The 27,173-nt window shown below is 58.6% G+C and overlaps 1 protein-coding gene across 6 annotated transcripts in view; it reads right to left on the reverse strand.

Annotated features, from left to right (window-relative positions):
• Positions 1-18,064: 18,064 nt before the first annotated feature.
• Positions 18,065-27,173, reverse strand: part of FBLN2 (fibulin 2) — a 75,148-nt gene continuing 66,039 nt past the window's right edge. For 4 of the 6 annotated variants that reach the window (XM_060023123.1, XM_060023125.1, XM_060023121.1 and 1 more), the window contains 8 exons: positions 26,389-26,526; positions 25,766-25,954; positions 25,527-25,655; positions 25,021-25,146; positions 22,794-22,910; positions 22,009-22,137; positions 20,812-20,935; positions 18,065-18,908 (listed from right to left, as the gene is read on the reverse strand). In XM_060023123.1, the coding sequence (XP_059879106.1) occupies positions 18,551-18,908; positions 20,812-20,935; positions 22,009-22,137; positions 22,794-22,910; positions 25,021-25,146; positions 25,527-25,655; positions 25,766-25,954; positions 26,389-26,526 (1,310 nt within the window). In that variant the 3' untranslated portion in view covers positions 18,065-18,550. The remainder of the gene's footprint in view (positions 18,909-20,811; positions 20,936-22,008; positions 22,138-22,793; positions 22,911-25,020; positions 25,147-25,526; positions 25,656-25,765; positions 25,955-26,388; positions 26,527-27,173) is intronic. The other 2 variants (XM_060023126.1, XM_060023124.1) reach the window with 1 other exon arrangement.

Below are 27,173 nucleotides of genomic sequence, written 5' to 3' on the forward strand. Positions count from 1 at the left end.
CAACCAAGGCCCAGCAAGGTCAAGGGAGCGCCGAAGGTCACACAGCAAGTCCCAGGTCCGGTCCTGTGCATTCTGGTCAGGGCACACCCCTCACCACACACGTCACTCCCACTAGCCCAGACTCCCCCCGAGGGCCACACCTGGCGGTGGGCAGGGGCCGCATGTTGGCCTTGAGAGGGCATGGCTGCCGCGAGAGGCAGATCGTGCTCCCCACCCCGAGACGTCCACGTCCCAACCCTGGGACCCCGAATGTGTTACCACACACAGCAAAAGAGACTTGCAGATGTGGTTAAGTCAAGGATGTTGAGATGGGGACACGACCCAGGCTATCCAAGTAGGCCCCACATAACCACAAGGGTCCTTAAAAGGCAGAAAAGAGAGACAGGTCAGAGTCACAGGCACTTGCCTCAACAATTGATCCAGATAACCCGGAACCAGAGCACGGCATCCTCCTGCCCCAGGAACTGGCACAGAAACGACCTAATCCCTGCAAAGGCCAGAGCCTCTGCTGGCCCTGCTAAAAATCCCACATGTGAGGCCTGGAACCTCTGCAGCCACTTTGCCGTCCTGAGGGGGTGAAAAACCAGAGGCAGCAGGAGCAAGAGAATCACAGTGAGAGAAGCTGAGGCCTGAGCTGGAATAGTGGCTGTGGAGAAGGCAGAGGGGCCAGAAGGAGGAAGACTCAGGAGATGGGATGGGAAGCCGGAGCTCCATGCTGCTGGGGCAGGGGACAGCCTGCAGGAAAACAGCCGCCAGCGTCTCAGCTACATTCTGCCCACAGCAGCAAGGGGCACCCCGTGAAGACCTAGGTCAGAGTGTGACCCTCCACTGCTCAGACCGCCGGCTGCCGCCTCACGCCCAGTAAGAGCCAAATTCCTTACAATGGTTGCAAGCCCCGCATGACCTGGCTCTGTGACCTCCCTGACCTTGCCTCCTGCCGCCTTCCCCTCTGCCCAGCCCACTCCACCCTGGCCCTGCTCTGTAACTCAAATGCACCAGGCACACACCTGCCTCAGGGCCTTTGCTTGGGCTGTGCCCTGTGCTCAGCACACCTTCTGCAGATGCTTACTTGGCTCACTCCCTCCTCTATCTCCAGTCTTTTTGCCCAAGTGTCACCCTCCCAGCAAGTCCTTCCTTGACCACCCAGATCTAAAACTGCAATCCCTGCCATCACCCCAACTCCCTTTCCTGCTTGGTTTTGCTCGCGTTTATTCACTTATATCTTTGGTTAACTGACGGCAGCTCCCCGGGGGCCGGGAGCTTCTCTGCTGAGTGCCCAGTGCCTAGAACAGAATCTTACTCGGAATAGCTGCAAAACATACCTGAATCAAAACCAGGAGGCCCCCAGGTAGAAGCTCTGGCTCTGACCCCACCCCCACCCCACCCAGTGCCTGGAGCCTGCTCTCGGGCGCCCCCCAGCGCCCGAGCCGGCCATGGCGCCAGACCTCCGGAGTCTGCACGGACAACTCTGCCTTAAAAAGAGCAAGCATTCCTGGGCGGCCCCCTCCTGCCGCCCCTGCCCCGGGCCTCCGGTGCACGAGGCACATGTGCAGACAGGCCGGCACGAGGGGATTCCAGGAGCCGAGGGAGCAGCCCGCCGTGGGGCACCACCAGCCGCCGTCCCCAAGCTCCCCGAATCTGCTACCTGAACCCTGCTCCTCAGCACCTGGGCACGCACACACACAGGCACTCCATTTGGAAATGCTAGAATCTCAGAATTTTGAAAGCTTATTTCAATTTAGCCCACGTTGTTTTCTTGGAAGTCTGGACATGGCAGACTGCACAATTCCAGACCCTCAGACCCCTCAAGAGTCAAAGCGGAAAGGCCCCACGAGATCACCCTATGGCAGAGTCAGCTGGTGGCCCCCAGCACCACCCTCCCCTCTTTCTCTGATTTTCAGCTGGGCTCCCAGTATGAAGACCTCATTCCCAGCCTCTGCACATCTAGGACTGGTCATGTGACTCAGCTCTGACCAGCGGGATGTAAGAAACAGCATCCAGCATCAACTTCCATGAGCCTTTCTTAAAAGACATCTGATACCCACACTTTGCCCCCTTTTCTTCCTTTCTTCTTCCTCCTTTCTGCTGCTTAGAAGTCAGATGTGACAGCTGGAACTCTGGCAGCCATCTTGGACCCGAAGAACCAGATCTCCACCTCTGTTTGGTAGGGCCAGGAGCTAGAGGGAGGCTGGTCCTCACACGACCTGTACCACATACCCCTAGGTTTAGATATGAAAGAGAGAGAAATTTCTCTCTTGTTTAAGCCATTGCTCTTTGGCATTTTCATTTACAGTCCAACCCCCTTACTGCCTAGACGGGGCAAGTGGAATGGAGTTACGCACGGACCTGTGCAAGGCCAGATGATGAGTCAGGGCAGAGCCAAAACGCAACTGAGGCACCTGCCTTGTCTTGTTGTGAGGCTTGGGCCAGCTCCCCTGATTTCTGCTCCAGTGGGTCACAGGACCTTCTTCGCCCAAGGTCACCCAGGCCAGCCCGCTGCCTCATTCTCACCCACGGTGATCCCAAGGTCCCTAGAGGCAGCCCTGTGTGGAGGCACTGGAGGCCTGGGCTCTGCCAGGGCATCTCCATGAGCCCGGGCAAGGCCCTTCCCCTCTCTGGGCCACATCTGTTTTCCCTAGCCTCCCCCAGGACCCAGGATTCCTGGGTTCTGATTTGCCCTTAAATCTTAAGACCAGAGGCCCTCAGGAGTTCTCTGACCCAAACCCTGTCCCTCCCCTGGCATCCCTGGCACATGGTCACTCAGGTCCGGCGGAGACACCTCAGGGGACAGAAAGAACACTTCTTTCCCAACATCCTAGCTCGGCCCTGCCCTGCTGAGCTCTGACGGGGACACCTGAGGCACTCTCTGGGCTCACCTGGGGACGGGGACCAGGGTTCCCTGAGGCGGCTCCTCTCCAAGCTCATGGGTATTTGCTGACCTGCCACTTCTGAAGTCTGCATCCCAGGGAGATGTCCTGCAGGAGATTGGAGGGAGGGAACGCAAACTCATTGGGCTTCTCGAGGACTGGGTTTCTATCTCAGTGGGCAAGGGAGCTGCAGGAGCTGGCCCAGGCCTCGCACAGCATGGCACGGGACTCAGCCCATGCTGAGCCCTGCTGTGCACCGTACAGAGCGCCGCTTCATCACAATCCTCTAAGGCACACTCAAGGATTAACCCCATTTCACAGATAAGGAAACTGAGGCGCGGAGGAAACTGTCCACAGTCACTGCCCTGACAAATCCAGATGCAACCCAGGTGGATCCTATTCCAAGACCCACACTCGTCCTGACCCAGACTCAGCGGTGGGGTCTGGGCGCTGGCCCACGGCCTCCCAGGGCCCCTCCCTCGGCCCACGTCGAGACAAGACTCCGACTTGCAGGAGAAATTATGAATAAGGCGAAAGAAAGTTGTCCTGGCCCCTGTGCATGCCTTAAGTATTTAAATTCTTTTTCATAATTATCTCAAATAGTAATTATTGTAGGAGCAGATGCGCTTATCGCAGACAAGAAACCACCTGCCTTCCCATTTTTGTCAAAAGTGGAAACACTGACATTATTTTCGCGATTCGCTTCAATAGCTGTTTTCACTGTAAATACCACCTTAACCACAAGAAAAATACCCTGGGAGATGCTGGAGGTATTCGAGGTTTCGGAGGAATTACTCCAAGAGGGCTGTGGTGTTTCACAAGGACGTGGAGAAAAAGGGGCTCGGGAGACTGCGCACAAAACACCACAGGGAGAGGTGCACCCACTGCGAGAAGAGTTCACCCCACGGGGGTCCACACGCCACTCTCCCAAACCCCCTCCTTCTCTTGTCCCAACTCTCGCCCCCGCCATCACCTCCAGCTGCCCCCCCCCCCACCGACGGCCCACCCTCCAGAAACACCTCCTTCCCCAAAGGACATCAAAATCAAGGGGCGCTCCCACAGGTTCCATCGGAAATGAGGGGCCCCAGCTCCAAGAGGAAGCTCTAAGAATTCAAAGGCGGGAAGGGACGAGGTTTCCAAGAATGTGGTGTTCCAAGATTTCCAGGTCTCTAGTCCTCCACAGTCTGGCACAGGGGAAGCTGGGGAGAAAAAGGAACCCAGGCGCCATGGCCTGAAAAGTGCCACTCTCGCAAGCTCCTTCCTGGAGTTCTACAGAGGCCCAGCACCGGCTTGTCAGGGAGAGAGGTGACCTCCCTGGGGGTGTGCAAGCAGGGCCTGGACAGCCACCATGGGGAGGAGTGTCCAGAGCTGGGTGATAGGCTGGGGACAGGGGCCTTGAAGGCGGAGGCTCTCTGGACGGGCAGGATAAGCTGTGGCCACAAAGAGGGCGTCCTGGACTCCAGTCCTGTGTCAGCTGCAGGATGGCCGTGGCCGGACTTGGAGGGGCTCTCCGCCTCGTTCCTGGCGAGTAAAGTTGGGCAAACCACCCTCCCTTTTCATAAGCTTCAGCTTCTCATCTGAACTGCAGGTCTCTCTCGGCTCTGCGCCCCCCAGTCATGCATGCGCTTGTCGTGACAGTATCACCACGGAGCCTTTACTGAGAGCCAGGCTCTGTGCTGGGTCCCTGGTGGGCATGACGCATTTTGTCAGGTTTCTCGCACAAGATTCCCCGCCACCGTTCTGCCATCGTTCCCATTTCACAGTTGGAAGACTGAGGCTCAAAGCGTGTACGCAGGTGGCCCCAGGCCACGTAGCTAATTGGCTGAGGCACACACGATGGCAAACAGACACTGTTACTGGGACCCACGCAATCCTCGAGATGGAACTCTGTTCCCACCTCACAGATGCAGATCCCAGTCTCCAGGGGGACCCACCTTACCTCAAGCGCCGGAGCCGGGACTGTAGCATGTGTCCCTGCTCGTTAGAAGGGAGGAGCTTGAGAAGACAGTGGCAGGATGGGTGCAGAGAAGCGGAGAGGGAGGGGTCCAGTATTCAGCCCTGGTTCCCGACGGGGGTCCCGCGAGCCCGCAAGGCGCTCAGATCCAGCCAAGCCTCCCCAGTCCTTCCCAGTGGTGTTCTCTGTTGCCCCCGTGTGGCCAAAGGAATCAACACAGCCCCTTAGAGACGGCTTTGGGGTCTTGGAGCCAGCTTGAGTGAGGAAGCGGTGACTGGGCAGGAGGCAAGGGGGCCCTGGGCACGGGGCACAGCCCTTCTTTGGAGTCTCACCCACCCCACTCCAGCCATACCGGCACGTTCGTACTTCCCGGCTTTTGCCCTTGCACATCCCTCTGCCTGGGACGCTTCCGGCCTTTCACATGGCAGCCACCTTCCCATCATCCAGGTGTGTGGTCCTGTGACACCTCTGCTCTCCAACCCGGGCCCCCGTGTTCTATGTGCCCCAGACTCTGCTCTGTTGTCCCTCTTCATACTTTTCACCACCTACCATCACATTCTAATTTAATTTGTTCACTGTCCCTTTCTCCAGCAAAATAATGTCAGCTCCAGTGTCTGGCATACAGTAGGTGCTCAATAATGACTTCTGGACAAACAGCTGCATGAGCATTCCTGTCAAATGGCCATCCCAACCTGCGAACCCCCATTACGGGGCGGCTATGAGCAAAATGGCGGCACTTCCTCACAGCTTTGGGCCCTATCTTCCCAAGGGTCCCAGCCCAGAGGCCTCCCAGGCCCTCCTGCCCCAGGACAACCCTGCAGAGAATTAGGGACAGCAGCTGGAACCCCTGAGGCTGTGCTTCTCCTGGCTGAGCCACTCCATCTGTTCACAGGAAGGAGTCTCCAGGAGCTGCTCTCCATCTCAGAGTCCACTGAAGGATGTGGAGCTGAGCACAGGAACCAAGAAGCTCAGAGAAGAGCAAAGCCTAACTGGACATCCCCTCCCTCATTACAAGCATAGACCTTTGGTAATGTGGCCTGACAGACACAGTCATTCACTCAACAAGCAAATCTTCATGCCGAAAGGTCTGCAGAAGTGAACCTGGCCTGGATATTGTTTGCAGGAGAGGCATACGGGCTCAGCCCCGCTTCGTCCCACCCTCCTCCATCTAGCCACGTGACCCTGGACAAGTCCTTTATCCTCGCTGGCTTTAGCTCCTCTTAGGTACAGTGTGGGGCTAGTGAGATGGTCACAAAGTTCCCTAGGACCCAGGCAGCCCCCATGTCATTGCCAATGATCCTGTCCCCATGCTGAATCTGTGCCTTTCACAAGAACCTGCCCCTGGTGTGCTTTCCTGGTCCTGCAGTGACTGCCCATGGTGCCCTGCTGCTCAGGGGATGGCAGCCTCAGCAGGGGGCTGTGCCCAGGCGAGGCGGACAGCCAGTGGAAGTGAGGGCTGCCATCCACCTGCCCAGCACCCTTCCAAGATGGCCCGACAGCAGCTTCCATTGCCCTCTTCCGGGTGAATGGGCTGGTCTGTCCCAGGCCCCCCCATACAAGCCCCTCTCCTGCTGTGTGACGGAACTAAAAGAGGCAGCCACCCACGTTTATTAAGCACCTACTGTGTGCCACGAGGCATCCTGGATGCGCCTCCTCAGCCCTACATGAGACGCATCCGCATCCCGTTTACGGGGGGTGGGGGGAGACAGGTTTGGAGCACCCCACAACGTGCACACAGCCCCCAGCTGGCTGGCGTCTCCCAGGCCACGGTCTGGACCCCACACAGACTTCACCTTCTACAGCTCAACCTCCTAGGGCCTCTGGTCCTTTTCTTCCCAGCAACAGAAAAGTCTGGGCCAAATGTCTCGTGGACGCCCCCAGCCATCAGGGTTCACACAAACTGCGTCTCTCAGCTTCCTGACTCTGCACCTCCAACTGTGTCTCTGGGTTTCTGAGCCCATGAGTCAAACACGCTGTGATGAGCGATAATAATCCCCACTTCACAGAGATGGTGATGTGTAGCCATCTCTCAGCTGAGAAAACAAGGCACAGAGAAGTTAAGGGCTTGCCCACCGGCACTAGCTGCTTAGTGGCAGAGTGGGGATTTGAAATCAAGACATCCGGCTTCAGGCTCTGTGCTAAAATTTAGAGCGCATGGAGCCCAGAATTCTCGTGCTGGGATTTGGAAAACGCAGTATTACAGACACCGAAGGGACTGCAATTTCCTTCATGGAACGTCTTCGAGAACTCAGCCTTCAGCTCTCCAGGAAAAACATCGGTGCCCAGAGATCTCTGCGCACCCGTGCCCTTCGGAGAAGTGGCCCAGGATGCCTTGAAGGAGCGGCTTCCACCACAGGCACCTGTCGGTGGGCGCTCAAGCGGGAGCCGCGGCGGTGTCGGGGTCGGAGCCGCCGGCCCGCCTCCCCGGGCAGCGATAAGCAGCCAGACCAAGGGGTGAGGTGGGCGGTCCATCGCCTGGGCCTGGGGAGCAGCCGGGAGACCCGCAGCGCCGCAGCGGCCCCTGGCGGCGTCTGGCGGTGCGGCTCCCACCTTCCTGCGGTACCCGGGGAGCCCAGCGGGGAGCCCAGCTGGGAGCCCAACGGGGCGCCAGGTGGCAGGGGAGCGGGGATGGGGCGCGGGGCGGCGGGAGGGGGCGACTCCGCACGGCCGGGCCCTGCCACCTGTGCGAAGGGCGGCCCTTCCAGGGGGCCCGGGCTTCCTACCCCTCCAGACCGGGCAGCAACAGGACAGGGAAGAGAGCGGCCACACCCCAGCCCGGGGTCAGGAACCTTCCGGCCGCCATTGGCCGGGAGGCAGAGCAGGGCTTCCTGCCGCGCCGGCGCCCTGACCTCTCACGACGCGTCTTTGGTGGAACCTAGCGGGGACCCCCACCCCCCAGCATAACTGCATACTGCCCCGTAGGCCTGGGCACTGGGAGGGGGCCCAGCATCGATCTTGTCAAAGCAGAGCTGTGAGCTGATGGAAATGCCAGGGCTGGGGGTGCAGAGAAGAGCGGGGGACTTGCCTAAACACAGGGTTGGGTCCAGATGCCTTGGTTCCCTGGGCCCCTGATCCTCCACCCTGTCCGGTGACTTCTGCCCTTCCATCAAGTGTCTCACAAACTGATGGAGTGAATGGCAGGCTGGAGGGTGAGGAGGATGGCCGGCCTTGCCCCTCAACAAGCACAGACCTCAGGCAGCATTCTTCCCCGAAACCAGGCAGCGGGGCCCCCAGAAGGCAGCCTTCCCTGGATCTAACAAAGGGAGGTGGATGCTCCCTCCGCTGGAGCCTCAGCCTCTGTTTCCATGGCAACCTCTCTTCCAGGACAAAGCGAAGACTCAGAATTACCCACATCACATTAGCAGGCAGTACCAGAGGGAGGGCGCAGGCCTTAGGGTACAGAGGAGAAACTGAGGCCGAGAGAGAGGCAGCGCCACGCTCCGAGACCACCCCCAGAGCCCCGAGTCGCCCCCATCGTAGCACTCATCACACCACTGGGTCGGTCTAGCAGGGACCCCAGACGGTAATCACACAACTAAATGTACAAAATATTATCAGTGCATGTGCTTTAAAGGTAAATAAAAAAGGCTAAGAAGACAGGGAATGCTAGGCAGTGGGTCGGGGGGTTATTGTACATGTGGGGTCAGGGAAGACCTCTGTGGGGAGGTGACAATTGAGGAAAGACCCGCACAAAGGGAGGACAGGAGTCTTAGGAGTACCTGGGAACCAAGCGTTCCAGTCAGAGGAAAGAGCAGTGCAAAGGCCGTGATGCACTAGGCAGGACGAGGAACAGCGAGGAGGTGCCGATGGACGTGGAAGGGAGCGAAGGATGTGAGGTCAGGTCGCAGGGTGCGCAGGAGGCGGAACTAGGGCGGTCTCAACAGGCTACAGTAAGGAACTGACATTTACCCTGGGTGTGATGGCAAGCCATGGGGCGGGGAGGGACTGAGAACAGGCCAGTTACTTAACATAACTGCTCAGGCAGTGAGGAGAAAGGGTTGTGCAGACGGGAGGGCTGTGGCTCAGGGATGGGGCTGAAGCCACTGCCAGGACCCAGGTGAGAGATGCTGGCGGCTGGAGCCGGGCTGCCGACAGGACAGGAAGAGGAGCTGGCTGGGTTCTGAGGTGCTCTGAGGGTTAGGGGAGGCGGAGAGGCCGGGGAAGAGGTTGCGTTCTGGAATGTTCTGAGGGTCCAGCGGGCAGGGCTCACTGATGGTTTGCATGTGGGGACTGACAGGAGTCCAGCCACTCCAGATTTCTAACTGAGCAACTGGGTGACCTGAGACGCCACCGCCGTGCACCCCCTGATCCAACTCTGGCTCACCTGCCCCTTCCCCGCAACCCTGTCGGCTGTGATTTCTGGAACTCAGTTTGCAGCCAGCAAGCCCCCTAACACCACCTCTCCCTTGACTCCTTGAACATCTGAGTCACGGCCAGTGCCTGAGGACCCCTGCTGAGGAGGCTCCCTCTTCAACCCCGATGCCTGGACAGATGGACGGGAAGGCGTTCGGCGAAGACCACGTGGATGGGGGAGGGGAGCTCCCCAAAAGAACATGGGGTTGGGGTGGCCGGTCCAACAAGTAGGGAAGAGCCCCCCAGACAGACACAAACAGCTGGTGTCCCCGCGTTAACCAATGTGGACGTACACTGTCCGAGGGGCCCGAGGGGTGGCTACTAAGATTTAAGCCCATTGACAGTTGAGGAAACTGAAGCCCTGACCAATGTCCTAGCCAGTGTCTCAGCGGGACCAGGCTGGGCTCAGCTCAGGCCCCCTCGCTCAGATGCTACCCCCCACCACGGGAGTTCCCATCCCACATCAGTGACGGGGGACCTGTGTTCACTCTGGGCCCAATCTGTGAGGGCAGCCGGGATCTCAGAATGCCTCCCTCTTGCCACCTCCTGGCAAGCTCCCGGCCCGCAGGCCTGGCCAGGCCCCCTGCAGGGATGGCCCAGCGTCAGCCCAAGGGCGTCAGCCCGGTGACCAGCTCTCAGGGTGGGGGCAGCGAAGCATAAATCCTGACGTGGCTGACAGTGTCCCGGGGCAGGCGCAGAGACCCACTGTCCCCTTCCTGTCCCCGCCCTTCCTGGCGTGTTTCACAGGGTCAGAGTGGCTGGGGTAGGGAGGACAAGCACATAAACCTTGGCCCCAGCTGGGCCGGACCAGCCTTGAGCTTCCGACCTGATAAATGGACAGAGGAGAGGATAAGGTGTGGCCCAGCACTGACCTTTTAGGGCCGAGACTGAAAGAACCACAGAGGGCTGAGCCCATGGGGGACCCTCGGGGGGACCCCCCCAAGGAGCACGCGGCGGGTGTGCAGCTCCCAGACCCCAGCCTGGGACCCCGCCCAACGCTGCCGCCACCACCAGCCAGCCCTGCTCCTACTGCAGCTCTGGGCCCAACCTAGACAGTTGAACCAACTCTGATGACCACCTGAGTAGCCGGAGAGGACCCAGCCTTTCTCTGGAGCAGCTCATGGGTGGGTGCGGGGGTGTGCAAACATGTGTGTTTATTCATTCAATAAACATTTATTAGTGCCTACTTTATGCTGTGCCCGGTGCTAAGAGCTGGGGAAACAGATCATGTTTATCTGGGTAAATCCTGAGAAGGGCTGCCCCCGGGGCTGTGTGAAGTCAGTGGTGAGCACAGCGGGACGCATCAACTCTATGTGGAGTGGTCAGAGCAGAGGTCTGCAGGATGAGTGAATCTGCCAGGCACTCCCAGCACAGGGAACAGAATGGGCGGAGGCCTGGAGGTGTGAAGGCGCTCAAGGGAGCCGGGAAGGGCTAGTGCTGGGGTGGCTGGAGCACCGGGATGGATTGGGTGTGATACCAGGCCGTGGAACTTGGACTTGAAGCTGGGAAGGATAAGGAGTCGGGATGGGAATTGCACAGGAGAGGGGCCAACGCTGAGACCCCCCCCTTCTATCTCGGCCTCAGGCATCTTCCTCTCCTGAAATGAAAGGCAAGGACGCCGAGGTTCAGAAACACCAGGAATCCTGCCCCTCGTCATCCATGGCTGCACTGCCTGTGTGGCCTGGGCAGAACACTCAACCTCTCTGGGCCTCAGTTTCTGCATCTGTAAAACGGGGGTGATCACGGGAGGGAGGATGAGTTTGGCGACACAAAAAGGCGACACGGAGCCCACCTGTCTCCCTCAGACGAGGCAGGGCAGACCCCCCCACCAATACCACCTGCCACCCCTGGAAACACCTGAGCAAAATCCCCTGTGAGGGCCAGAATGACCAGGCTGAACACGGGGCTGTAGGTCAGGCCGCTGCCAGAACCCAAACACCAGAGACAGACCCCCTACACACACACACACGCACGCACGCACACACACGGCACCCCCCACATCAGATGCACTCCACTGGTTCCTCCACACTCAAGCTCACCCACCCACAGACACAACCACTGACGCCCCATAGGCCCCCGATGCGAGGGAGAGTCTGTGCACACCTGCTGCCCCTTTTGCACCCAAGCGTGCAGATGCAGACGATAAATTGTATGGTCAGCACCTTACAGGGGGCACTCGCTGGTGTCATCATTCCTCCTGGGAGGCGGTCGCAAACACTGTGTGTGTGCTTGTGCATGTCTGCGTGTGCATGTGTGTTTGTGTGTGCATATTTGTGTGCACGTGTGTGTGCCAGAGGCACCTTTGACAGTCTGGAGGACACTGTAGGTTTTTAACTGCCAATTAGATTGAAATTATAGTTATCAAAATACTAAAAAGAAGTCTATACTACGGCACAATGTGGGCCTGCTTCCTAACACCATGCTTCCTAACGCGATCCAGCGGCAGGTGGTAATTTCAAAGTACTGACGAGCCGCTGTTTTGAGACTCCTGAGATGTGACGGCAACACAGCTAATGCTACTGCGGTTTGTTGCCTGTGCTCATAATGAAAGGAAACGCTTCATTTCCATTAGAGGTTAGTGACAAACAAAAGATGTCATATTTTGCGCATCTATATTCACGGACCCCCTGATTTCTGCTCCAGGACAGGGCCAGCACTCTGCCCAGCCCAGCCCGCCCAGGCGAGCACAGCTTCTCCCTGGTCTGCGCCTGCGCGGCCGCCCGCAGTTCCGCGCGCTACCGCCAGGTGTCGCCGCGGACCCCACCCACCACCACCACCACCTCCACCTTCGCGCCCAGAGGAGCCCGCGCAAACCCAGACCTCGCCTCCAGCCTAGCCCACCTCCTGCGACTCATCTCTGCCCTCGAAACCCCACTCTGCACCTCGAACTTCCGCTGTTCCCCCAGAGCCTCACACCTCCATGCCCTTCTTCGTGCTGGTTCCTCTGCCTGTAATGCCTGCCCTGCTACTCCAGACCTGGGCCGTGAAAGCCCACTGGAGACAACACTTCCTCCAGGGAGCCTTCCCTGATGCCAGTGTAATAGCTCCTCTGAGTGTCCACAGCCCCCGTGGCTTCGTCATCATTGCAGTGACTGTCCAAATGGTTGTACCTGTTTCTGTCCAAACCCCACCAGACTGTGAGTTTCCAGAGGCTGGTTAGGGCAACTCAGTGATTTTTTCTTTTCCTGAGCAGTCTTAGGTTCACAGCAATATTGTGTGGGAAGTGCAGAGTTCCCACACACCCCCTACTTGCACACGTGTACAGTGTGCCTAACCATCGGCATTCCCCATCACAGTGCGGCATTTGTTACGACTGACGAGCCCTGCTGCACTGTTAGTAACAAAAGTCCATCATTTATATGAGGGTTCACTCTTGGTGGTTCACATCTTATGGGTTCAGAAAACGTATAATGACATCTGTCCCCCATTGTAATACCATAAAGAATAGTTTCACTCCCTTAAACAGCCTCTGGTCTCCACCTATTCATCCCTCCCTCCCCCCACACTCCTGGCGACTACTCATCTTTTTACTGTCTCCATAGTTCTGGCTTTTCTAGAATGTCATAAAAGTTGGAATCGTACAGTTTTCAGCGTTTTCAGATTGGCTTCTTTCACTTAGTAATAGGCATTTATGGTTCCTCCTGTACTTTCATGACGTGTTAGCTCATTTCTTCTTAGTGCTGAATAATATCCCATTGTCTGGAGGTACCACAGTTTATTCATCCATTCACCTACTGAAGGACATCTTGGTTGTTTCCTAGTTTGGGCGAATATGAATAAAGCTGCTATAAACATCCATGTTCTCGCTTTTGGGTGCACATAATTTTCAGCTCATTTGGGTAAATACCAACGATGGCAACTGCTGAATTGTATGTTAAAGAGTATTTTTAATTTTGTAAGAGACGCCAAGTATCTTCCAGAGTAGCCGTACAGTTTTGTGTTCTCACCAGCAGTGAGTGAGAGGGCCTGCTGATGCACATCCTCACCAGAATTTGGTGTTGTCAGCATTCAAGATTTTGGCCATTCTAATCGGTGTGCGGTGATACTTCCTTGTTTTAATCTATAGTTCCCTAATGACATATGATGTGGAGCATCTCTGCACCTGCTTGTTTGCCATCTGTAGATCTTCTCTGGTGAAGTGTGTGTTCAGATCTTTTGCCCATTTTAAAATTAGGTTATTCATTTTCTTATTGTTGAATTTTGAGTTCTTTGTGTTTTTTAGATAACTGCCCTTTGTCATCTGTATCTTTTGCAAGTGTTTTGTCCCTTGTCCTCCCATTCCCTTGAGCCATGAGCTTTTGCAGTCAGGCAGATCTGGGTTTGAGTCTCTGTATGACCTTGGGCAAGTCACATGCTCTCTCTGAGCCTCAGTTTCCACTTCTGTAGAATGGGAACAGAAGCCCTCCCTCACAGGTCACAGCAGGATGAAAAGCAATCTTAGCGATGCAGAGCCCCAAGCACAGCAGCTGAACCCCTGTGGTGTCTCCCGGTAGATGCTGGCGGAGCCCAGGCATGTCAGTTCTCTGCGTGGCACCATTTACCCCCAGTTCCACCATTAAAGCACCTGGCCGTCAATGGTGGTCCCATCCATGGCAGGGCAGGCCAGGCCAGGTCAGTAAATTCACTTGCCAGGAAGATTCTTATGGGTGGGAATTCTTGGTCCCACAGATAGGGCAGAGGAGCAGAGCCTGGGAGACCTCAGCACCGGGGCCTCGGACACACCTGCTGTTCAAGGGAGGGGTGATCACGCTGCCAAAGTCAGGGCGCCACTCAGGCCCATGTCCCCTCGAGGACCACTCCTCGCTCCGCACCTGGTGCCCTCCCCACCTGGCCTCCCCCAGACCTCCAGCCTCTGCTCCCACTACAGCCTTCCCTCCAGCCACACTGGGCCATGGTCAGGGTCTCTCGTGCGCCGCCATGAGGTACCACGGCCCTCCCTGCCACCAGGAACACCTTCCCCCATCCCACTTGTCCAAATCCATCCCTCTCCATTGGTCATTGGTAGAGCTCCTGGGCTGGGCTGCAGCCACGAGGGGGCACCGTTGCCTGGCTCAGGTGCCTGGAACGTCCAGCCTGTTGGAAAGAACCTCCTCCACCCCACTGGCTTGCAGAAAAGCAGGAGGGGACAACGCCTGCCTCACAAAATCATGGAACGTGGACAAGACAGAAACTCCAGGGCCCCATCCCATGTCCAGTGGACCTTCTTGGCCCAACTTGCACACCTCCCGTGACGGGATGCTCACCATCTCCAGCCAGGCTGTCACCGCTTCGCCATATGGTCTGTTTCGCAGGGGCCATGAGGTTCTAAGGGGCCACGGGGGCTACCGAATCGACACATTTTAAAAGAATAGCTTTACCTTGGGAAACCACAGGAAGGGAGAGGCCTGGGGTTTCCAGAAAAGCTGAAAACCTACACGTTTGGGTGAAAATTCTCCATGTTTCCATGTTGGCTCAAGACTTTTCTAAACACTATGCCAGCCATGCAATGGAGCCCACGGGCCCTCAGCTCTCCGGGAGGGACCCTGATGTTGGGGGAGCTCAGTGACTTGGATGAAGCAGGCCTGGGCACCCACGTACAATGCTCAGAACCACCACTACCCCCTCCCCGCACACAGGCCAACGGCCCTGCCCGCTCCTCCTCTTGGCACGTGTCAGCAAGTGAGACCACCCATGGGACACAGGGCACAGGAGGCTGGCTGGTGCTGCCTTTCTGGAAGGCAGCCCGGGAGGCATCACAGGGTTTACTGTAGGGGGGCATCCCAAGGTGGGCTCTGCAGCAACAGACCAGACCCACAGTGACAACGATACAAGTTTAAAGCGGTGCAAAGCAATTAAGAGACTGAATGACACCTAAAACAAGACCATTACAGACCGAAAAATACTACCAAAAAAAAAAAAAAGCCCCCTACAGGGCTTGCCCTCATGCCTACTATCTACCCTCCAGACTGCAGCCAGAGGGATGGTTGTAAACTGCAAAGGTGGCCCCCAGTGCTTCAACAGACCCCCACTGCCCTGAGAACTAATTAGGGTCACATCTGCGGTCTGCTGTGACTCCGGCCACCTGCCCCCCACCCTCTAACCACGCCCCTCACTCCTCAAGTCTCCAGCACACCAGCCTTCTTCCCCAGCTCAGAAGCTTTGCACATGCCATTCCCTTTGCCCGGCACACCCTTCCTCACTTGTTACTGCATTCTGTTGGACTTTGCCTGTTGCATTTGACAGAAAACAATCAACTAGCTTACATGAAAGAGAAGATAAAGGCAGAAAATTCAAAGGTCCGGTGGCCTCAGGCCTGGTAGGTTTCAGAGCTCAGGCTCTGCGGTTGTGCTGCCCCCTCAGGGGCTCCACCCAGACTTCAGTCTCGGCTTTCACCTGCTGTCACGTGGCGGTGGCCGCTCCAGGCCCGACAGTCCCTTAGGTTCAAGGGCAGGGGTCAAGAAAACCACCTCCATCTCAGTACCCCCGCAAAGACCTCGGGTACATCCGAGGCCCATCGTGGAACCAATCAGTGTCGGGAAACACGGGTGTCATCGGCTCAGGCCCATCACATACGAACTCCACTGTGCAGGAGGGAAAATTCCCAAACAGACTGAATCTGTTATCAGCCTGGCAGCCAGTAGAGGAGGCAAGGGCAGCTCCTGCGGGGGCACCTGCTGCCTGGTGGTGGTGAGGGAAGGTGGCTAACAGCATTCTCTTCAGGCACGACAGCGCTGGCTCTTACTGAAAGGGCCGGTCTCCTCTGCACCTCCAGAGGGCCTCCTCCACCTTGAGGACCCCAGGTTTCCACACCAGCCCTTAACGTCCCACGGCAGACCTTGGCCGAGCAGTCAAACGCCCCTGGATCTCTGTGACTCTCACACGCAGGTCTTCAGCCTGCCACACGGCTCGGTCTGCCCTTCCACCGCAGGAGCCAGGCGCCTCTTTGGGAGCTGCCGCCGAGGGCCCCTGCCTCTCACCCTTAGCCAATACCTGCTCGTTAACAGCTCCAACTTTCTCACTGTCCCTCTGCAGGGCAATACAGCTTGGCGGCAACCAGCCAATTCTGCTGTTGTATTTTTCAAATGCTTGCACCGTCGCATCTGTTGCAGCATCCCCTCCACCAGGACATGCCCCCAGGTCACCACTGGTAAGAGCATTGGCAATTGTACTGCTCCCTTGTGTCAGGGAATAGGTGTGCCCCAGCTACCAACCAGCTCCAATAAAAACTCTGGACACCAAAGGCTCAGAGGAGCTTCCCTGGTGGGCAATGCTCATACGTGAAGGCTGGGAGGAGGTTATGCCACCTGGGACTCCATGGGGAGGGCATAACCAGAAACTGTGTTAGGACGCCTCCTGGACCCTTACAGATACTGTAAGCGTGTGGGCACGAGAGACAGTGTGCCAGTTGGGACCACCAAATCACATTTCTTCAAACCAAGGATCACACGTGACACCCCACAGTGTCAACAGCAGGCAGAGAGACCTCCTCCTTGGAATGATGTTTAGGCAGACAGTTAGAACGGCATCTGAGACCCCAGTCGTCTGACATGGGGCGGGGAAGATAAAGATGCGAAGGGCTGGCTTTCAAGCCTTCCTGAGTATACGTTCACCCTCAACACCAGGGAGCCAAGGCAGGTCCCCACTAGAAAGATTCCTCTGCTTTTTAGATGATCTGGGACAGGGGGTGGGGTAGAATTCTGTTGCGACCGCACAATTCTTCACACAGGGGGAGGATGCTGGCATGACACCATCTCAACTTTCTTTTTTTGTATCTGACGCAGCTGTCCCGGGAGCAAGGCTGCCACTGTGCACGCAGGAAGCAGGGCTGATTCCTAAGCAAGAAACCATAACTAGAGTTTTAAACCTTGGTGTCAGAATTCCTAAGGGCCTGATGGGGTGGACGGTGCCTTCACCCCATCTGGCAAACTCAGGGTTGCAGCTGTGTGTCGCCCGCTGGTTGACATGGCCCCCTGGTTAACTCTACCTATAGGAACGGAGTGCGCCGGGGTACGGGGGGGGAGGTGCTCGCTGGACGGGCATTGCTGCCCTTCATCTAGACCAGCACGATGGCCAAACCTAACGTCCATTCCCAACGTGGAAGAACTGGGGTACAAATGGAGAGAATCGGAATGGAGAGAATCGGAATCACACAGGGGAAAGGATGAATGGGTTACGCAACAACTACGTTTGTCCAGGACATTAGTATCTCATGAGGCTTAGAGAAACAGGCAACACCATCTCTCAGCTCCATTATACCAGACGGCTGAAAGGGTGAAGCCGAGCTCACTCCTTCCTTTGGAACCTGACAAAGTGAAATGGACGCTGCAAACCTGAATAGCCTTGTCCTGGAAGCCATGTAGTCACATGAGAGACGATTCGCTGGATGAACTGCTAATGACTGCAGGGCACTCCAGTCTCATTTTGCAGGTTACTCCTACCTCCCGTGATATGTCCCCATAGCCCTGGCACCACTGGTGAAGCTATAATACTGACAATGGCCAAATACACTGGGACACGGAGTTACAGCCTCCGCAGGATGGAACACCAATGGAGAACGGCTGGCCCGAGAGAGAACTGGATTTAGCTAACCATTAGCTCATTTCTACGCTAAACAGTCTCACGCACGTTCGTCATCAGGTGCGAAGAGCAGTCGGTCAGGAGGTGACAAAAGTAACACTAAACGTAGATGTCCAGCTTCTGGACAGCGTCCAAAGTGACAAGCCAGGTGCGGCCCACATGTGGAGAAGGAGAGGAGGGAAGAGGGAGACGCAGGCGGAGGAGAAGAAGTAGGATCAGAAGCGAGCACGCTCCCACTGCCGTCCTTTCAGCAACCCAAGGTGAGGCCCGAGGCGGGGGCCCAAGACACGCAGGCACCGCTGGCACACGCAAACGCTGCACAAAAGGAAGCGGGTTTTCTGTTTTCACTTTTTTACTTCATAACCCTTTTGTACTATTTGAATATATATATATATTTGCAATATACATGTACTACTTCATAATTAAACAAAAACACTTAAAAACGATTTTTAAAAAAAGTGAAGAGCTAATCACAGTGGAACATGAAACAGAATATCATCATTGGGGACAGGTCACCCAGTTGAGTCCAAAATCTCCAACGTGGTCGCTGATTCCAGTCTTGGTCATGTCCAGCCTCGGATCCTCCGACCCCATCCACGGGGCACCAGCAGTGGCCTGCGCAAAGCTCCCTCCAGGGGCACAGGAGAGGCCGAAACGCGAGGAACAGGTCAGCAAAATTAAGTTAATTTACAGGGTCAGAGTAAACTGGCCACATCGCCCGCCCCCCACGCGGCCGGCAGGGAGCACGGAAAGAGGCGTGCGGCCGGGGCGCCGGGCCAGGGAGAACCGGGGGCTCCACGCGCTCGTCCGCGGCCGCGCCTCACAGGGCAAAGGTGGTGAAGAAGATGTGCATCTTGGCCAGGAAGGTGGTGACGGAGCCCTGCCGCCATAGCTTCATCTCCACGTCCAGGGCGAAGTCCCGTGGCTCGCGCACGGACCGCTGCAGGAAGACGACGCCCGTGTAGGCGTTGAGGCGGCGCGTGCCGAAGTAGCCCTCCTCGTTGCCCTTGGTGATGGTCAGCGCGATGGTGTCGCCGGCGAAGGCGGGCACCGGGCTGATGCGGAAGATGTGCGCCGGCACGAGCAGCCCGGTCTGGAAGTTGAGCCGGTAGTACGTGATGCGCGCCGGCGCGTTCTGGCACTCCATGAAGTCGTGGCACAGCGCGCGCTCGCACTTCCTGCGGGGCGCACGGCGGGGGCGTCAGCGGCGGGCTCGCTCCCCCCCCTACACTCACCCAGCGCCACCGGGCGCCGGCCCCCAGCCCAGCTCCGCCCTCGGCAGCCTCGCAGCCTCTGCCGGGTCACCTGACCTCCCTGGACCTCAGCTTCCTCGTCGTAGGACGGGTTAATGGCCTTGCGATTTCACTGGTGGGAAGGGGTGAGGTTATAAACATGCGGGCTCTCAGCACAGCGCCAGGTAGCTTGTCATTCTTACCTCCCTGCCTGCATTCTTTCCCTTGCCTATGTGCATGGATTCCCTGGCCTCGGTGTTTTTACTGTTGTGATCTTTTCTCAGATTCCCTTTTCTTCCATGATTGACTCTCCCGCGGAGCCATTTCCTCTTCTGACTTGGGATGGCCTGCCCTTTCCCCTCTCCGAGGATCAGAGAGCTGAGTCACACCTGCTCCAGAGGACGCCGGGAACTCGGCCACGCTACGGGACCACGATGACAGAACCTGCACCAAACCCCACGGGGCCCAAGGCTTCGGTTTCTAAGCTCAGCAACAATCTGGTCTCTTCTGGGTGCAATGAGACACTGTCACCTCCATCACCAAATCCCTGTCTCAAAGCTCAGTGCTTCCAAAATGGCCACCAGGGCCCAGCAGGTCTCGTGGATGTTCTGAGCAGAGCTCCCCAAATGGGGGACCACAGTGCCCAGCCACGCGGGGTTGGGATATGACGTCACCAACACATGGCACCAATGCAGCGCCAGGCCATGCCATACACTCTGTAAACTCATGACGTGTTTTCACTCATGCCGTGCTGACACCCACCCTGGGGCTGGCGCTACCATCACCCATGTTGCAGGCGGAGCAGCTGAGACCCAGGGAGGGGAGGCCACCTGCCCAGGGTCACCCAGACACAGTCACCCAAGCGTCCCAACACACCTGCACGTAGACACTCCCCAGCACTGTGTGTATTAGCAAGCATGTCACGGGGTCAGCAGGACAGCCGGCAAGTAAATCACGAGCGCATACATGCTCAGAAGCGCCACCCCAGGCGGGCTGCACGCACAGATGCAAAAGACGGCGACCAAGCAGAGAAAGCACGCTTCGAACAACCGAGCACATCCACATGACAGCACCGCGCAGAGAAAACAAGATGGGCGCTCCAGCAAGCCCTCTATGGAAATGCATGTTTAGTAAGGAAAGGACAGGAAATACGGCGAAACACCAAGAGGCATCACTAGGGAGTGTGGTCACCAGCCTGCGAGATGGCCCCGGTGTGTCCCCTCCTGTCACTCACACTTTGAATGTTGCCTCCCAGGGTACCCCATGCAGTGCTGGACTGTGTGGCCAGGAGTAGAAGTGATGAAATGTCACTTTTAGGATTGGGACCTTCACTTGCCTTCTTCATGACCCGTGCTGGGAGAGCTCCGGCCCCATGAAGAGGCCACATGGTGAGGCGCTGAGGCCTCCTGCCCAGAGCCATGAGTGGGCAGCGGGATCCTGCAGCCCCAGTCAAGCCTTCAGAGGACCCAGCCCTACGCGACCCTTAGCCAGGACCACCCAGCTAAGCAGCTCCTTGGCTCGTGACCCTCCAAGACTGTGTGAGATGATAACTACTTGTCACGTTAAGATGCGAAGTGCTGGAAAGAACTCGTTACACGGCAAAAGATAATGTGTGTGTGTGTGTGTGTGTGTGTGTGTTTGAAAGAGATTTTTGTGTGTGAGTTTTCCTCCTTTCATGCTCTATGCTCCAAGCTTTCCGCAAGGTGCTCCCTTGTACCATTTATAGTCATCAGACCACAGACCTGGCAGTGGGGCCTGTGAAGAGCAGGAGGTGGTGAAGGCATGCGCCGGTCACCTGGCCTCCGCCCTGGGCAGTGTGGATTGGCCGAGGCCGGGTGGGGGCACTCACGTTTCAGAGACCCGGACGTAGTTTGGGGGACACTCGAAACGCAGGCAGCGGAAGCCACCCTGGATGTTATGGCAGGTCTCAGCCTCAGAGCAGTTGTGGGTGCCCAGTGCACACTCGTCCAGGTCTGGGGGGAGCAGAGGAGGGCGATGGGAGGGATGCCCAGAGCTGGAGACCCTCGTCCGAGCCACCCCAGCCCGCCCCAGGGGCCTGGGTCTCAGAGCAGCTCGGCCTGTGGGCGCACAGCTCACGTGCCACCCGAGCGTCACATACTCCCGTCTCTTCCACTCTGTACAGTAGCCAAGGGCCTGGGAGCCTCTGTGCTGCCAGCACAGGCCATTCCCCAGCCCCCGCGCCAGGAAGGCCAGGGAGGAGGGGTCGGGGGAGATGTCCTGAACGCGAACAGGTTTCCGGCCTGAAGCGCCTTCAAGGACCAGAATCATGGCAGCGTCTGAGCCGCCCAAGAAGCCCGTGCTGTGCTCCCACCATCAAGCAGAACAGGGCCTCAGGTTCAAAACTGAAATCACGCTCTAGGCACATGGAGTCATCGTTCCCGCACAGCTGTTTGCGGCAGGTAAGACCCTCACCTTTTACAGAGTCCACACTGATTTTTTTTTTTTTTTTTTTTTGCGCTACGCGGGCCTCTCACCGTTGTGGCCTCTCCCATTGTGGAGCACAGGCTCCGGACGCGCAGGCCCAGAGGCCATGGCTCACGGGCCCAGCCGCTCCGTGGCATGTGGGATCTTCCCGGACCGGGGCACGAATCCGTGTCCCCTGCATCGGCAGGCGGACTCTCAACCACTGCGCCACCAGGGAAGCCCCAGACAGATTATTTTTTAAATTAAAAAGCAGACAGCTCTGCAGCCACGAAGGCTTGGCCAGCTTCTGGGACCCCTGAGGCTTCTCTTGAATAGGCTGGGTAGGTCTCCTGTCTTTAGAACCATCCCACAGGACCCCCGTCCCGCTCGCAGGGCAGGGCCCAGAGCAGAGTCCAAGCCTCTAAGCTGGGTCAAGCAGCAGAAAGACTGCCACCTGCCTCATCCCAGGCGTAGACCTCGGTGAACACGGCCACCAGTGGCATCAGCCATTCTCTGCCTATGCACTTGGTGTCAGAGCTCTGGGAGCACAGCCAGCTGCATGAGGCTTCTGGGCCTGCTTGGAGGCTGCCTGAGGCCCCGGTGGGGCGGACCCCGCACTCACCTTTGCAGGACCTCCCGTTGGCCGTCATGGTGTAGCCGCGCTCTGGGCACACGCACTGGTAGCTTCCTGGCACGTTGATGCAGCGGAAGGTGCAGAGGATGCCGGCGCCCTGAGCGCACTCGTCAATGTCTGCCAGAGAGAGTTTCAGCCCCTCGTGAACCCTGGGTCATGCTGCCACAGCAGTGGAGCCTAGGGGCCCATTTTACAGGTAAGGACGACAGGGCTGAGAGAGGAAGAGAGCTGCCTGAGGCCACAGAGCTCACAGGACCCGCATTCCAGGGCTTGCCTCCCGGGGCCGCCCCATACTTGCTACTGCCAGCTGAGGGCCAATCAGGTACCAGACAGGGTGTGGACAAGGTACAGCTGACCCCTGAACAACACAGGTTTGAACTGCACAGGTCCACTTACACGAGGACTTTTTCCAATAAATACTACAGTACTACGCCATCTGTCCTCGGTTCAACCACAGAGGCGGAACCGCAGATACAAAGGGCCGCCTGTAAAGTTATATGTGGATTTCTGACTATCGGGGAGGGGAGGCCCTAAACCCCGTGTCATTCAAGGATCAACCGTAATTAACTTAATCCTTCATCCCACTGACGTCAGACGTGGGAAGCATTTGTCCAAGGTGGCACAGCCAGGAAACGCCCGGCTGGGACTCAAACTCTGATATGACGCTAAGGCCTCCGTGTGGCCTGTGTCCCTGGCCCGGTGGGGACTCGAGGAGCCTGGCACACGGGAAGTGGTGTCTCTCAGGAAGGGGGCCCTGGGCAGAGGAGAGGTACCTGTGCAGGTATGCCCGTCCTCGGCCAGCTGGTAGCCCTGGCGGCAGTAGCACTGGTAGGAGCCATAGATGTTGGCGCACTCCTGGCTGCAGCGCTGGGCCTCACACTCGTTCACGTCTGCAGACAGACCAGCCGGAGGTCACTGAGGTGTCCTTCCAGCGCAGAGGGCCAAGGTCTGGCTCACCCGGAGCCTTATCTTGAGAGACCATCAGTCCCAGCCTCCCTTCGGGCCGACGGGGAACCAGAGGCCCAGAAAAAGGCAAGGAGCCTGCCTGAGACATGCAGTAGGCAGGGGCAGCAATGCATTATAGCTTGCTGGTGCAGTCCCGGCCTACTGCCCAGAGGAAGCAGCCACAGGTGGGGCTCAGATCCCCACACGGGGAGCTAGATGCTGCCCTACTGAGGGTCCACAGCACTGGGTAGAGATGGGTCCGGGAGATGTCACCTAGGTGCTAACAAGGACCTGCCCTTGACCCCCAGGGCCGGCCTGCATGGGGGTGGGGGAGGGGGGAGAGCCGGCCTGCAAGGCAGCGGGTGAGCTGTGTGAGTGGAGGACGGGGGAGATGGGGCATCTGCTGGACTCTGAGTTCCTTGTGGGCAGGGACTTGTCTCTCATTCATCCAACCAAGACCTGCCGGGCTCCGACAAGCGCCAGGCCTGTGCTGAGCGTGGGGACAGGGCCACGAGCAAGACGGACAACCACCCCCCTGTCATAGAGCTGATGTTCACGTGTGTGCTGGGGAAGAAGCGGGGGGATTAAAGGGGCGGAATACCTAGTACGGCAGAAGGTGGCGCGTGCTATGGGAAGAGAGCAGAGAAGGGGCAAGGGTGCGTCTGGGAGGGCTGCAGTGTTAGAGTCGCGCGGGCATCTGGGGAAGCGTTCCAGGCAGAAGGCACGGTGAGAGCACAGGCCCCGAGGTGAGGGTGCGCCCTGGGCACGCACAGAAGAGCGAGGAGGCCGGTGTGGTCAGAGCAGAGTGCGGGGGACGGGGTCAGCTCACACGTGGCCTTGAGGCCACTGTCTGACGCATGATCCTCGGGACCTCACAACATACACAGCTTTCACACAAAATGATGGAAGCCGTGAATGAGTGAATGAGTGGCTTCTCTCCTCTACCAGGCTCTGAGCTCCCGGGGGCCAGGGGCCAGGCTGGTTCCATCTGAGTCTCTACCGTCCAGCCACAGATGGAGCTGGAGAGAAGTGGCCTGAAGTAGGGGCGGCGGGGGAGGCAGAAGGGCCAAGAAGTGAACGAATGAACTACAACTAGGGTGGGAATGACGCTCCATCCCCACGGCTGTCTGCACCCAGCCTGGCCGGGGGGAGGGCTCACGGGTGGCTGTAACCCCCGTGAGTGAAAGGGAGTGACAGGGTCTGTTTTGGGAGCCCATCCAAGTGCCGTCTGACACAGCCAGGCCTGGGGTCACTCCCCTGTCCCTGGGCTGGTCCCGTCCCACAAGAGGCCAGCTCTTTGGCCAGGCCAGGCAATCAGAGAGAGGTGCATGGCCTTCCCAGGGGTCTCAGCAGACTCACCTCCCCAGGAGGGAAATGAGGAACGCGCCTCCAGGGGAGTGCTGGGAAAGACGGCACCAGCAAATGGGGCCAGAGACCCCACACCCCCTTACTCACGGGGCCCCTCCCCACTTCACTGAGCAGCCCGGGACCCCTGCACCCCTCCACACCAACCCCCCCAAACCTGGCCCAACCACACCATGAACACAGGTGGGAACAGTGTGACGGTCCCTCACGTGTCCCCTCCGTCAGCCCCAGGCGCACCCCACATGGGTGAGTTCACGTGCTCGGTTTAACACACAGTGTGTTTAAGTTTAGATCCACCAGCGACATGTACAAACCAGCAGACTTCGCATAAATATCTAGATTTCTGGGCTCTGGAAAACCAAGATGGGGTGACTCTGGAGGGCACTGCCAGGTGCTGTGTGGCCGCCGGGCCGTCCGCGTGGCCACGGGCCTACCTCTCATCTCACTCACTCTGCCCCCCGCCTGAAGCCCAGGGCACCGCGGTCATGACCAGGGTCAGCACCTACCAAGGGGCAGAGGCTGGGCCGCCGCCCCTGCCTGCCGGGAGCTCCCGCCCAGGGGTGCACACAACACACACACCCAGCCCTTGGGTCTGAGATGGCAGTGGGGGGCCCTGGCAGGAAACAGCGTGCAGCTGAGGCCTGGGGCCCTGCACGGGGCGCCACGGGTCAGAGGCCGGGTCGGCCGTACCTTCGCAACGCTTGCCGTCGGCCGCCAGCCGGAAGCCGGAGGCGCAGGAGCAGCGGTAGGAGCCGAGCGTGTTCTCGCACGCGTGCTGGCACAGGCGGCTGGGCGAGCTCCAGCACTCGTTCACGTCTGCGGGGCGGGCGGCAGGTGCAGGGCCTCAGGGAGGGCGGAGGGGGCCTGGACGCCAGCCGCCTCCAGCCCCGGGGAGGAGAGGGACCCAGGAGCCCAGAAGGAACGCGGGGGAAGAGGGAGCAGGGGAAGACGGCAGAGGAGGTGTTGGACAGAGACCAGAGGCAGACATGGAGAGACAGACGGCACGGCAAAGGGCAAGAAAAGAGCGCGATGGGGACCGAGAGCAGAGCCACAGCTGGACAGGACGGCAGGAAGGCTGTCCAGCCCAGAGCGGGCCGGCCATGTGGTCAGGGCAAGGCTGGCCGGGGGGAGGGCCTGGGGCAGGCGGGCACCTCTCAGGGCAGCCGGACGGGGTCCCGGCCACCAGTCCCACCTACCGACGCAGGCGCGGCCGAAGGCGTCCCGCTGGAAGCCAGGCTTGCAGTCACAGCGGTAGGAGCCGGGGAGGTTGTGGCATACCTGCCCCTCGCCGCAGCGGTGCACGCCCGCCTCACACTCATTCACGTCTGCAGGGGGAGGCGAGCAGGGCACCCTGAGGCCCGGACTCTCCCCCTGCACCAGCCGCCCCGGCCCAGGGCACCCGGGAAGCCAGAGGCTAGGGGGAGGCGGGCCTTACCCACACACTTGGTCCCATCCTGGCTGGCGTGGTAGCCACGCCCGCAGATCACCGGGTTCCTCTGGCACGTGTAGGAGCCCACCGTGTTGACGCAGCTGAAGCCTGGCCGACACGGCTCGGAGAGTGACGTGCACTCATTGATGTCTGCGGAGGCGGGTGCGGGTGACAGGGAGCCTGCTGGAGCCCCTCCTGGAGCCCCAGCATCTGAGTCCAGGGCTGCACTGGGAGGCGGCCAGTCCTGGGCCCCAGACCAGTCCAGGTCGGGCTATCCAGTCCCTGAGTCCCAGGACCCGTGGGCTTTCCCTCCCAGAACCCAAGCGCTGTTGGGTAGGTTAAAAAAACGTGATTCACTTTCATCCAGTCCAATCCCACAGATGGGTAAACTGAGGCCACAAGAGGAGTCAGCCGCGAGCAGACAGTTCAGGATAATAAGAGCTTCCATTCTGCAAGTGCCTCGCGGGGCCCAGGCACTGACACATCCATTCACAGAGGGACACTGAGGCCGGGAGGGGGAAAGTGCAGCGAGCCAGGGCTCCTCTTCTGTAAAGCCCTCAGAGCCTATCCCCCCAACGACCTCTCCTAAAGACCCCCAGGGCCAGGCAGCCCCTCCAGGCCCCACTCACCCACGCAGTTGCCCTCGGGGTCCTGCAGGAAGCCCTCCATGCAGCGCTGCCGCGCCTGGCAGTAGAAGGAGCCCTTGGTGTTATGGCACACGGAGCCCGCCTGGCAGTTGTGTGTGCCCAGCTCACACTCGTCCACGTCTGCCACACAGACCAGGCCGGGGGTCAGGGGCCGGCGGGCTGGCAGGCCCCTGCCCGCACATCCCCACAGTGACCTTGACGGTTACAAAGGTCTTCTGCGTCACAGGGAGCTGCCGTGGCCCATGCCAGCAGTAACAACAACGTTACCCCCTCACGGAACTCTGCCGTGCTACCAGGCGTGTCCCAAGGGCTCTGAGACGTACTTATTTACTCAGTGCTTACATGTACCCGGAAGCAGGCTATGACGAGCCCCCTCCTTCACAGGGGAAACTGAGGCACAGGCAGGGTTCCATAGCTGGGGCACTGCTTCTGGGCAGCCAGGCTTGGAGCTTCCAACGATGGAACTGCCAGACCTGGACGGCACCGCTGTCCCCGCCTGCGGTGTGGCACCAGCAGGTCACAGGTGCCCCTCCCCGCTGTGCAGCACCCAGTTTACAAAGTGCAGGCCCCATGCTTCCCCTGTGCTTCCCGCACAGCAGGCATGTCGGGCTCTTTCCAGACGAGGAAACCGAGGCACGGAGCAGAAAGGGGACACAGAGGGCTAGTGGCACAGCCGGGACCGCCTCGGCCTCCTGACGGCCTGACCAACCTTGTGGGTCTGTCCGTGTGTTGTTCATCCATCCACCCCCTCCAGTTTCCAAGGTTTC

Source organism: Delphinus delphis, chromosome 10, assembly GCF_949987515.2.
Source record: "Delphinus delphis chromosome 10, mDelDel1.2, whole genome shotgun sequence".
NCBI lineage: Eukaryota > Metazoa > Chordata > Mammalia > Artiodactyla > Delphinidae > Delphinus > Delphinus delphis.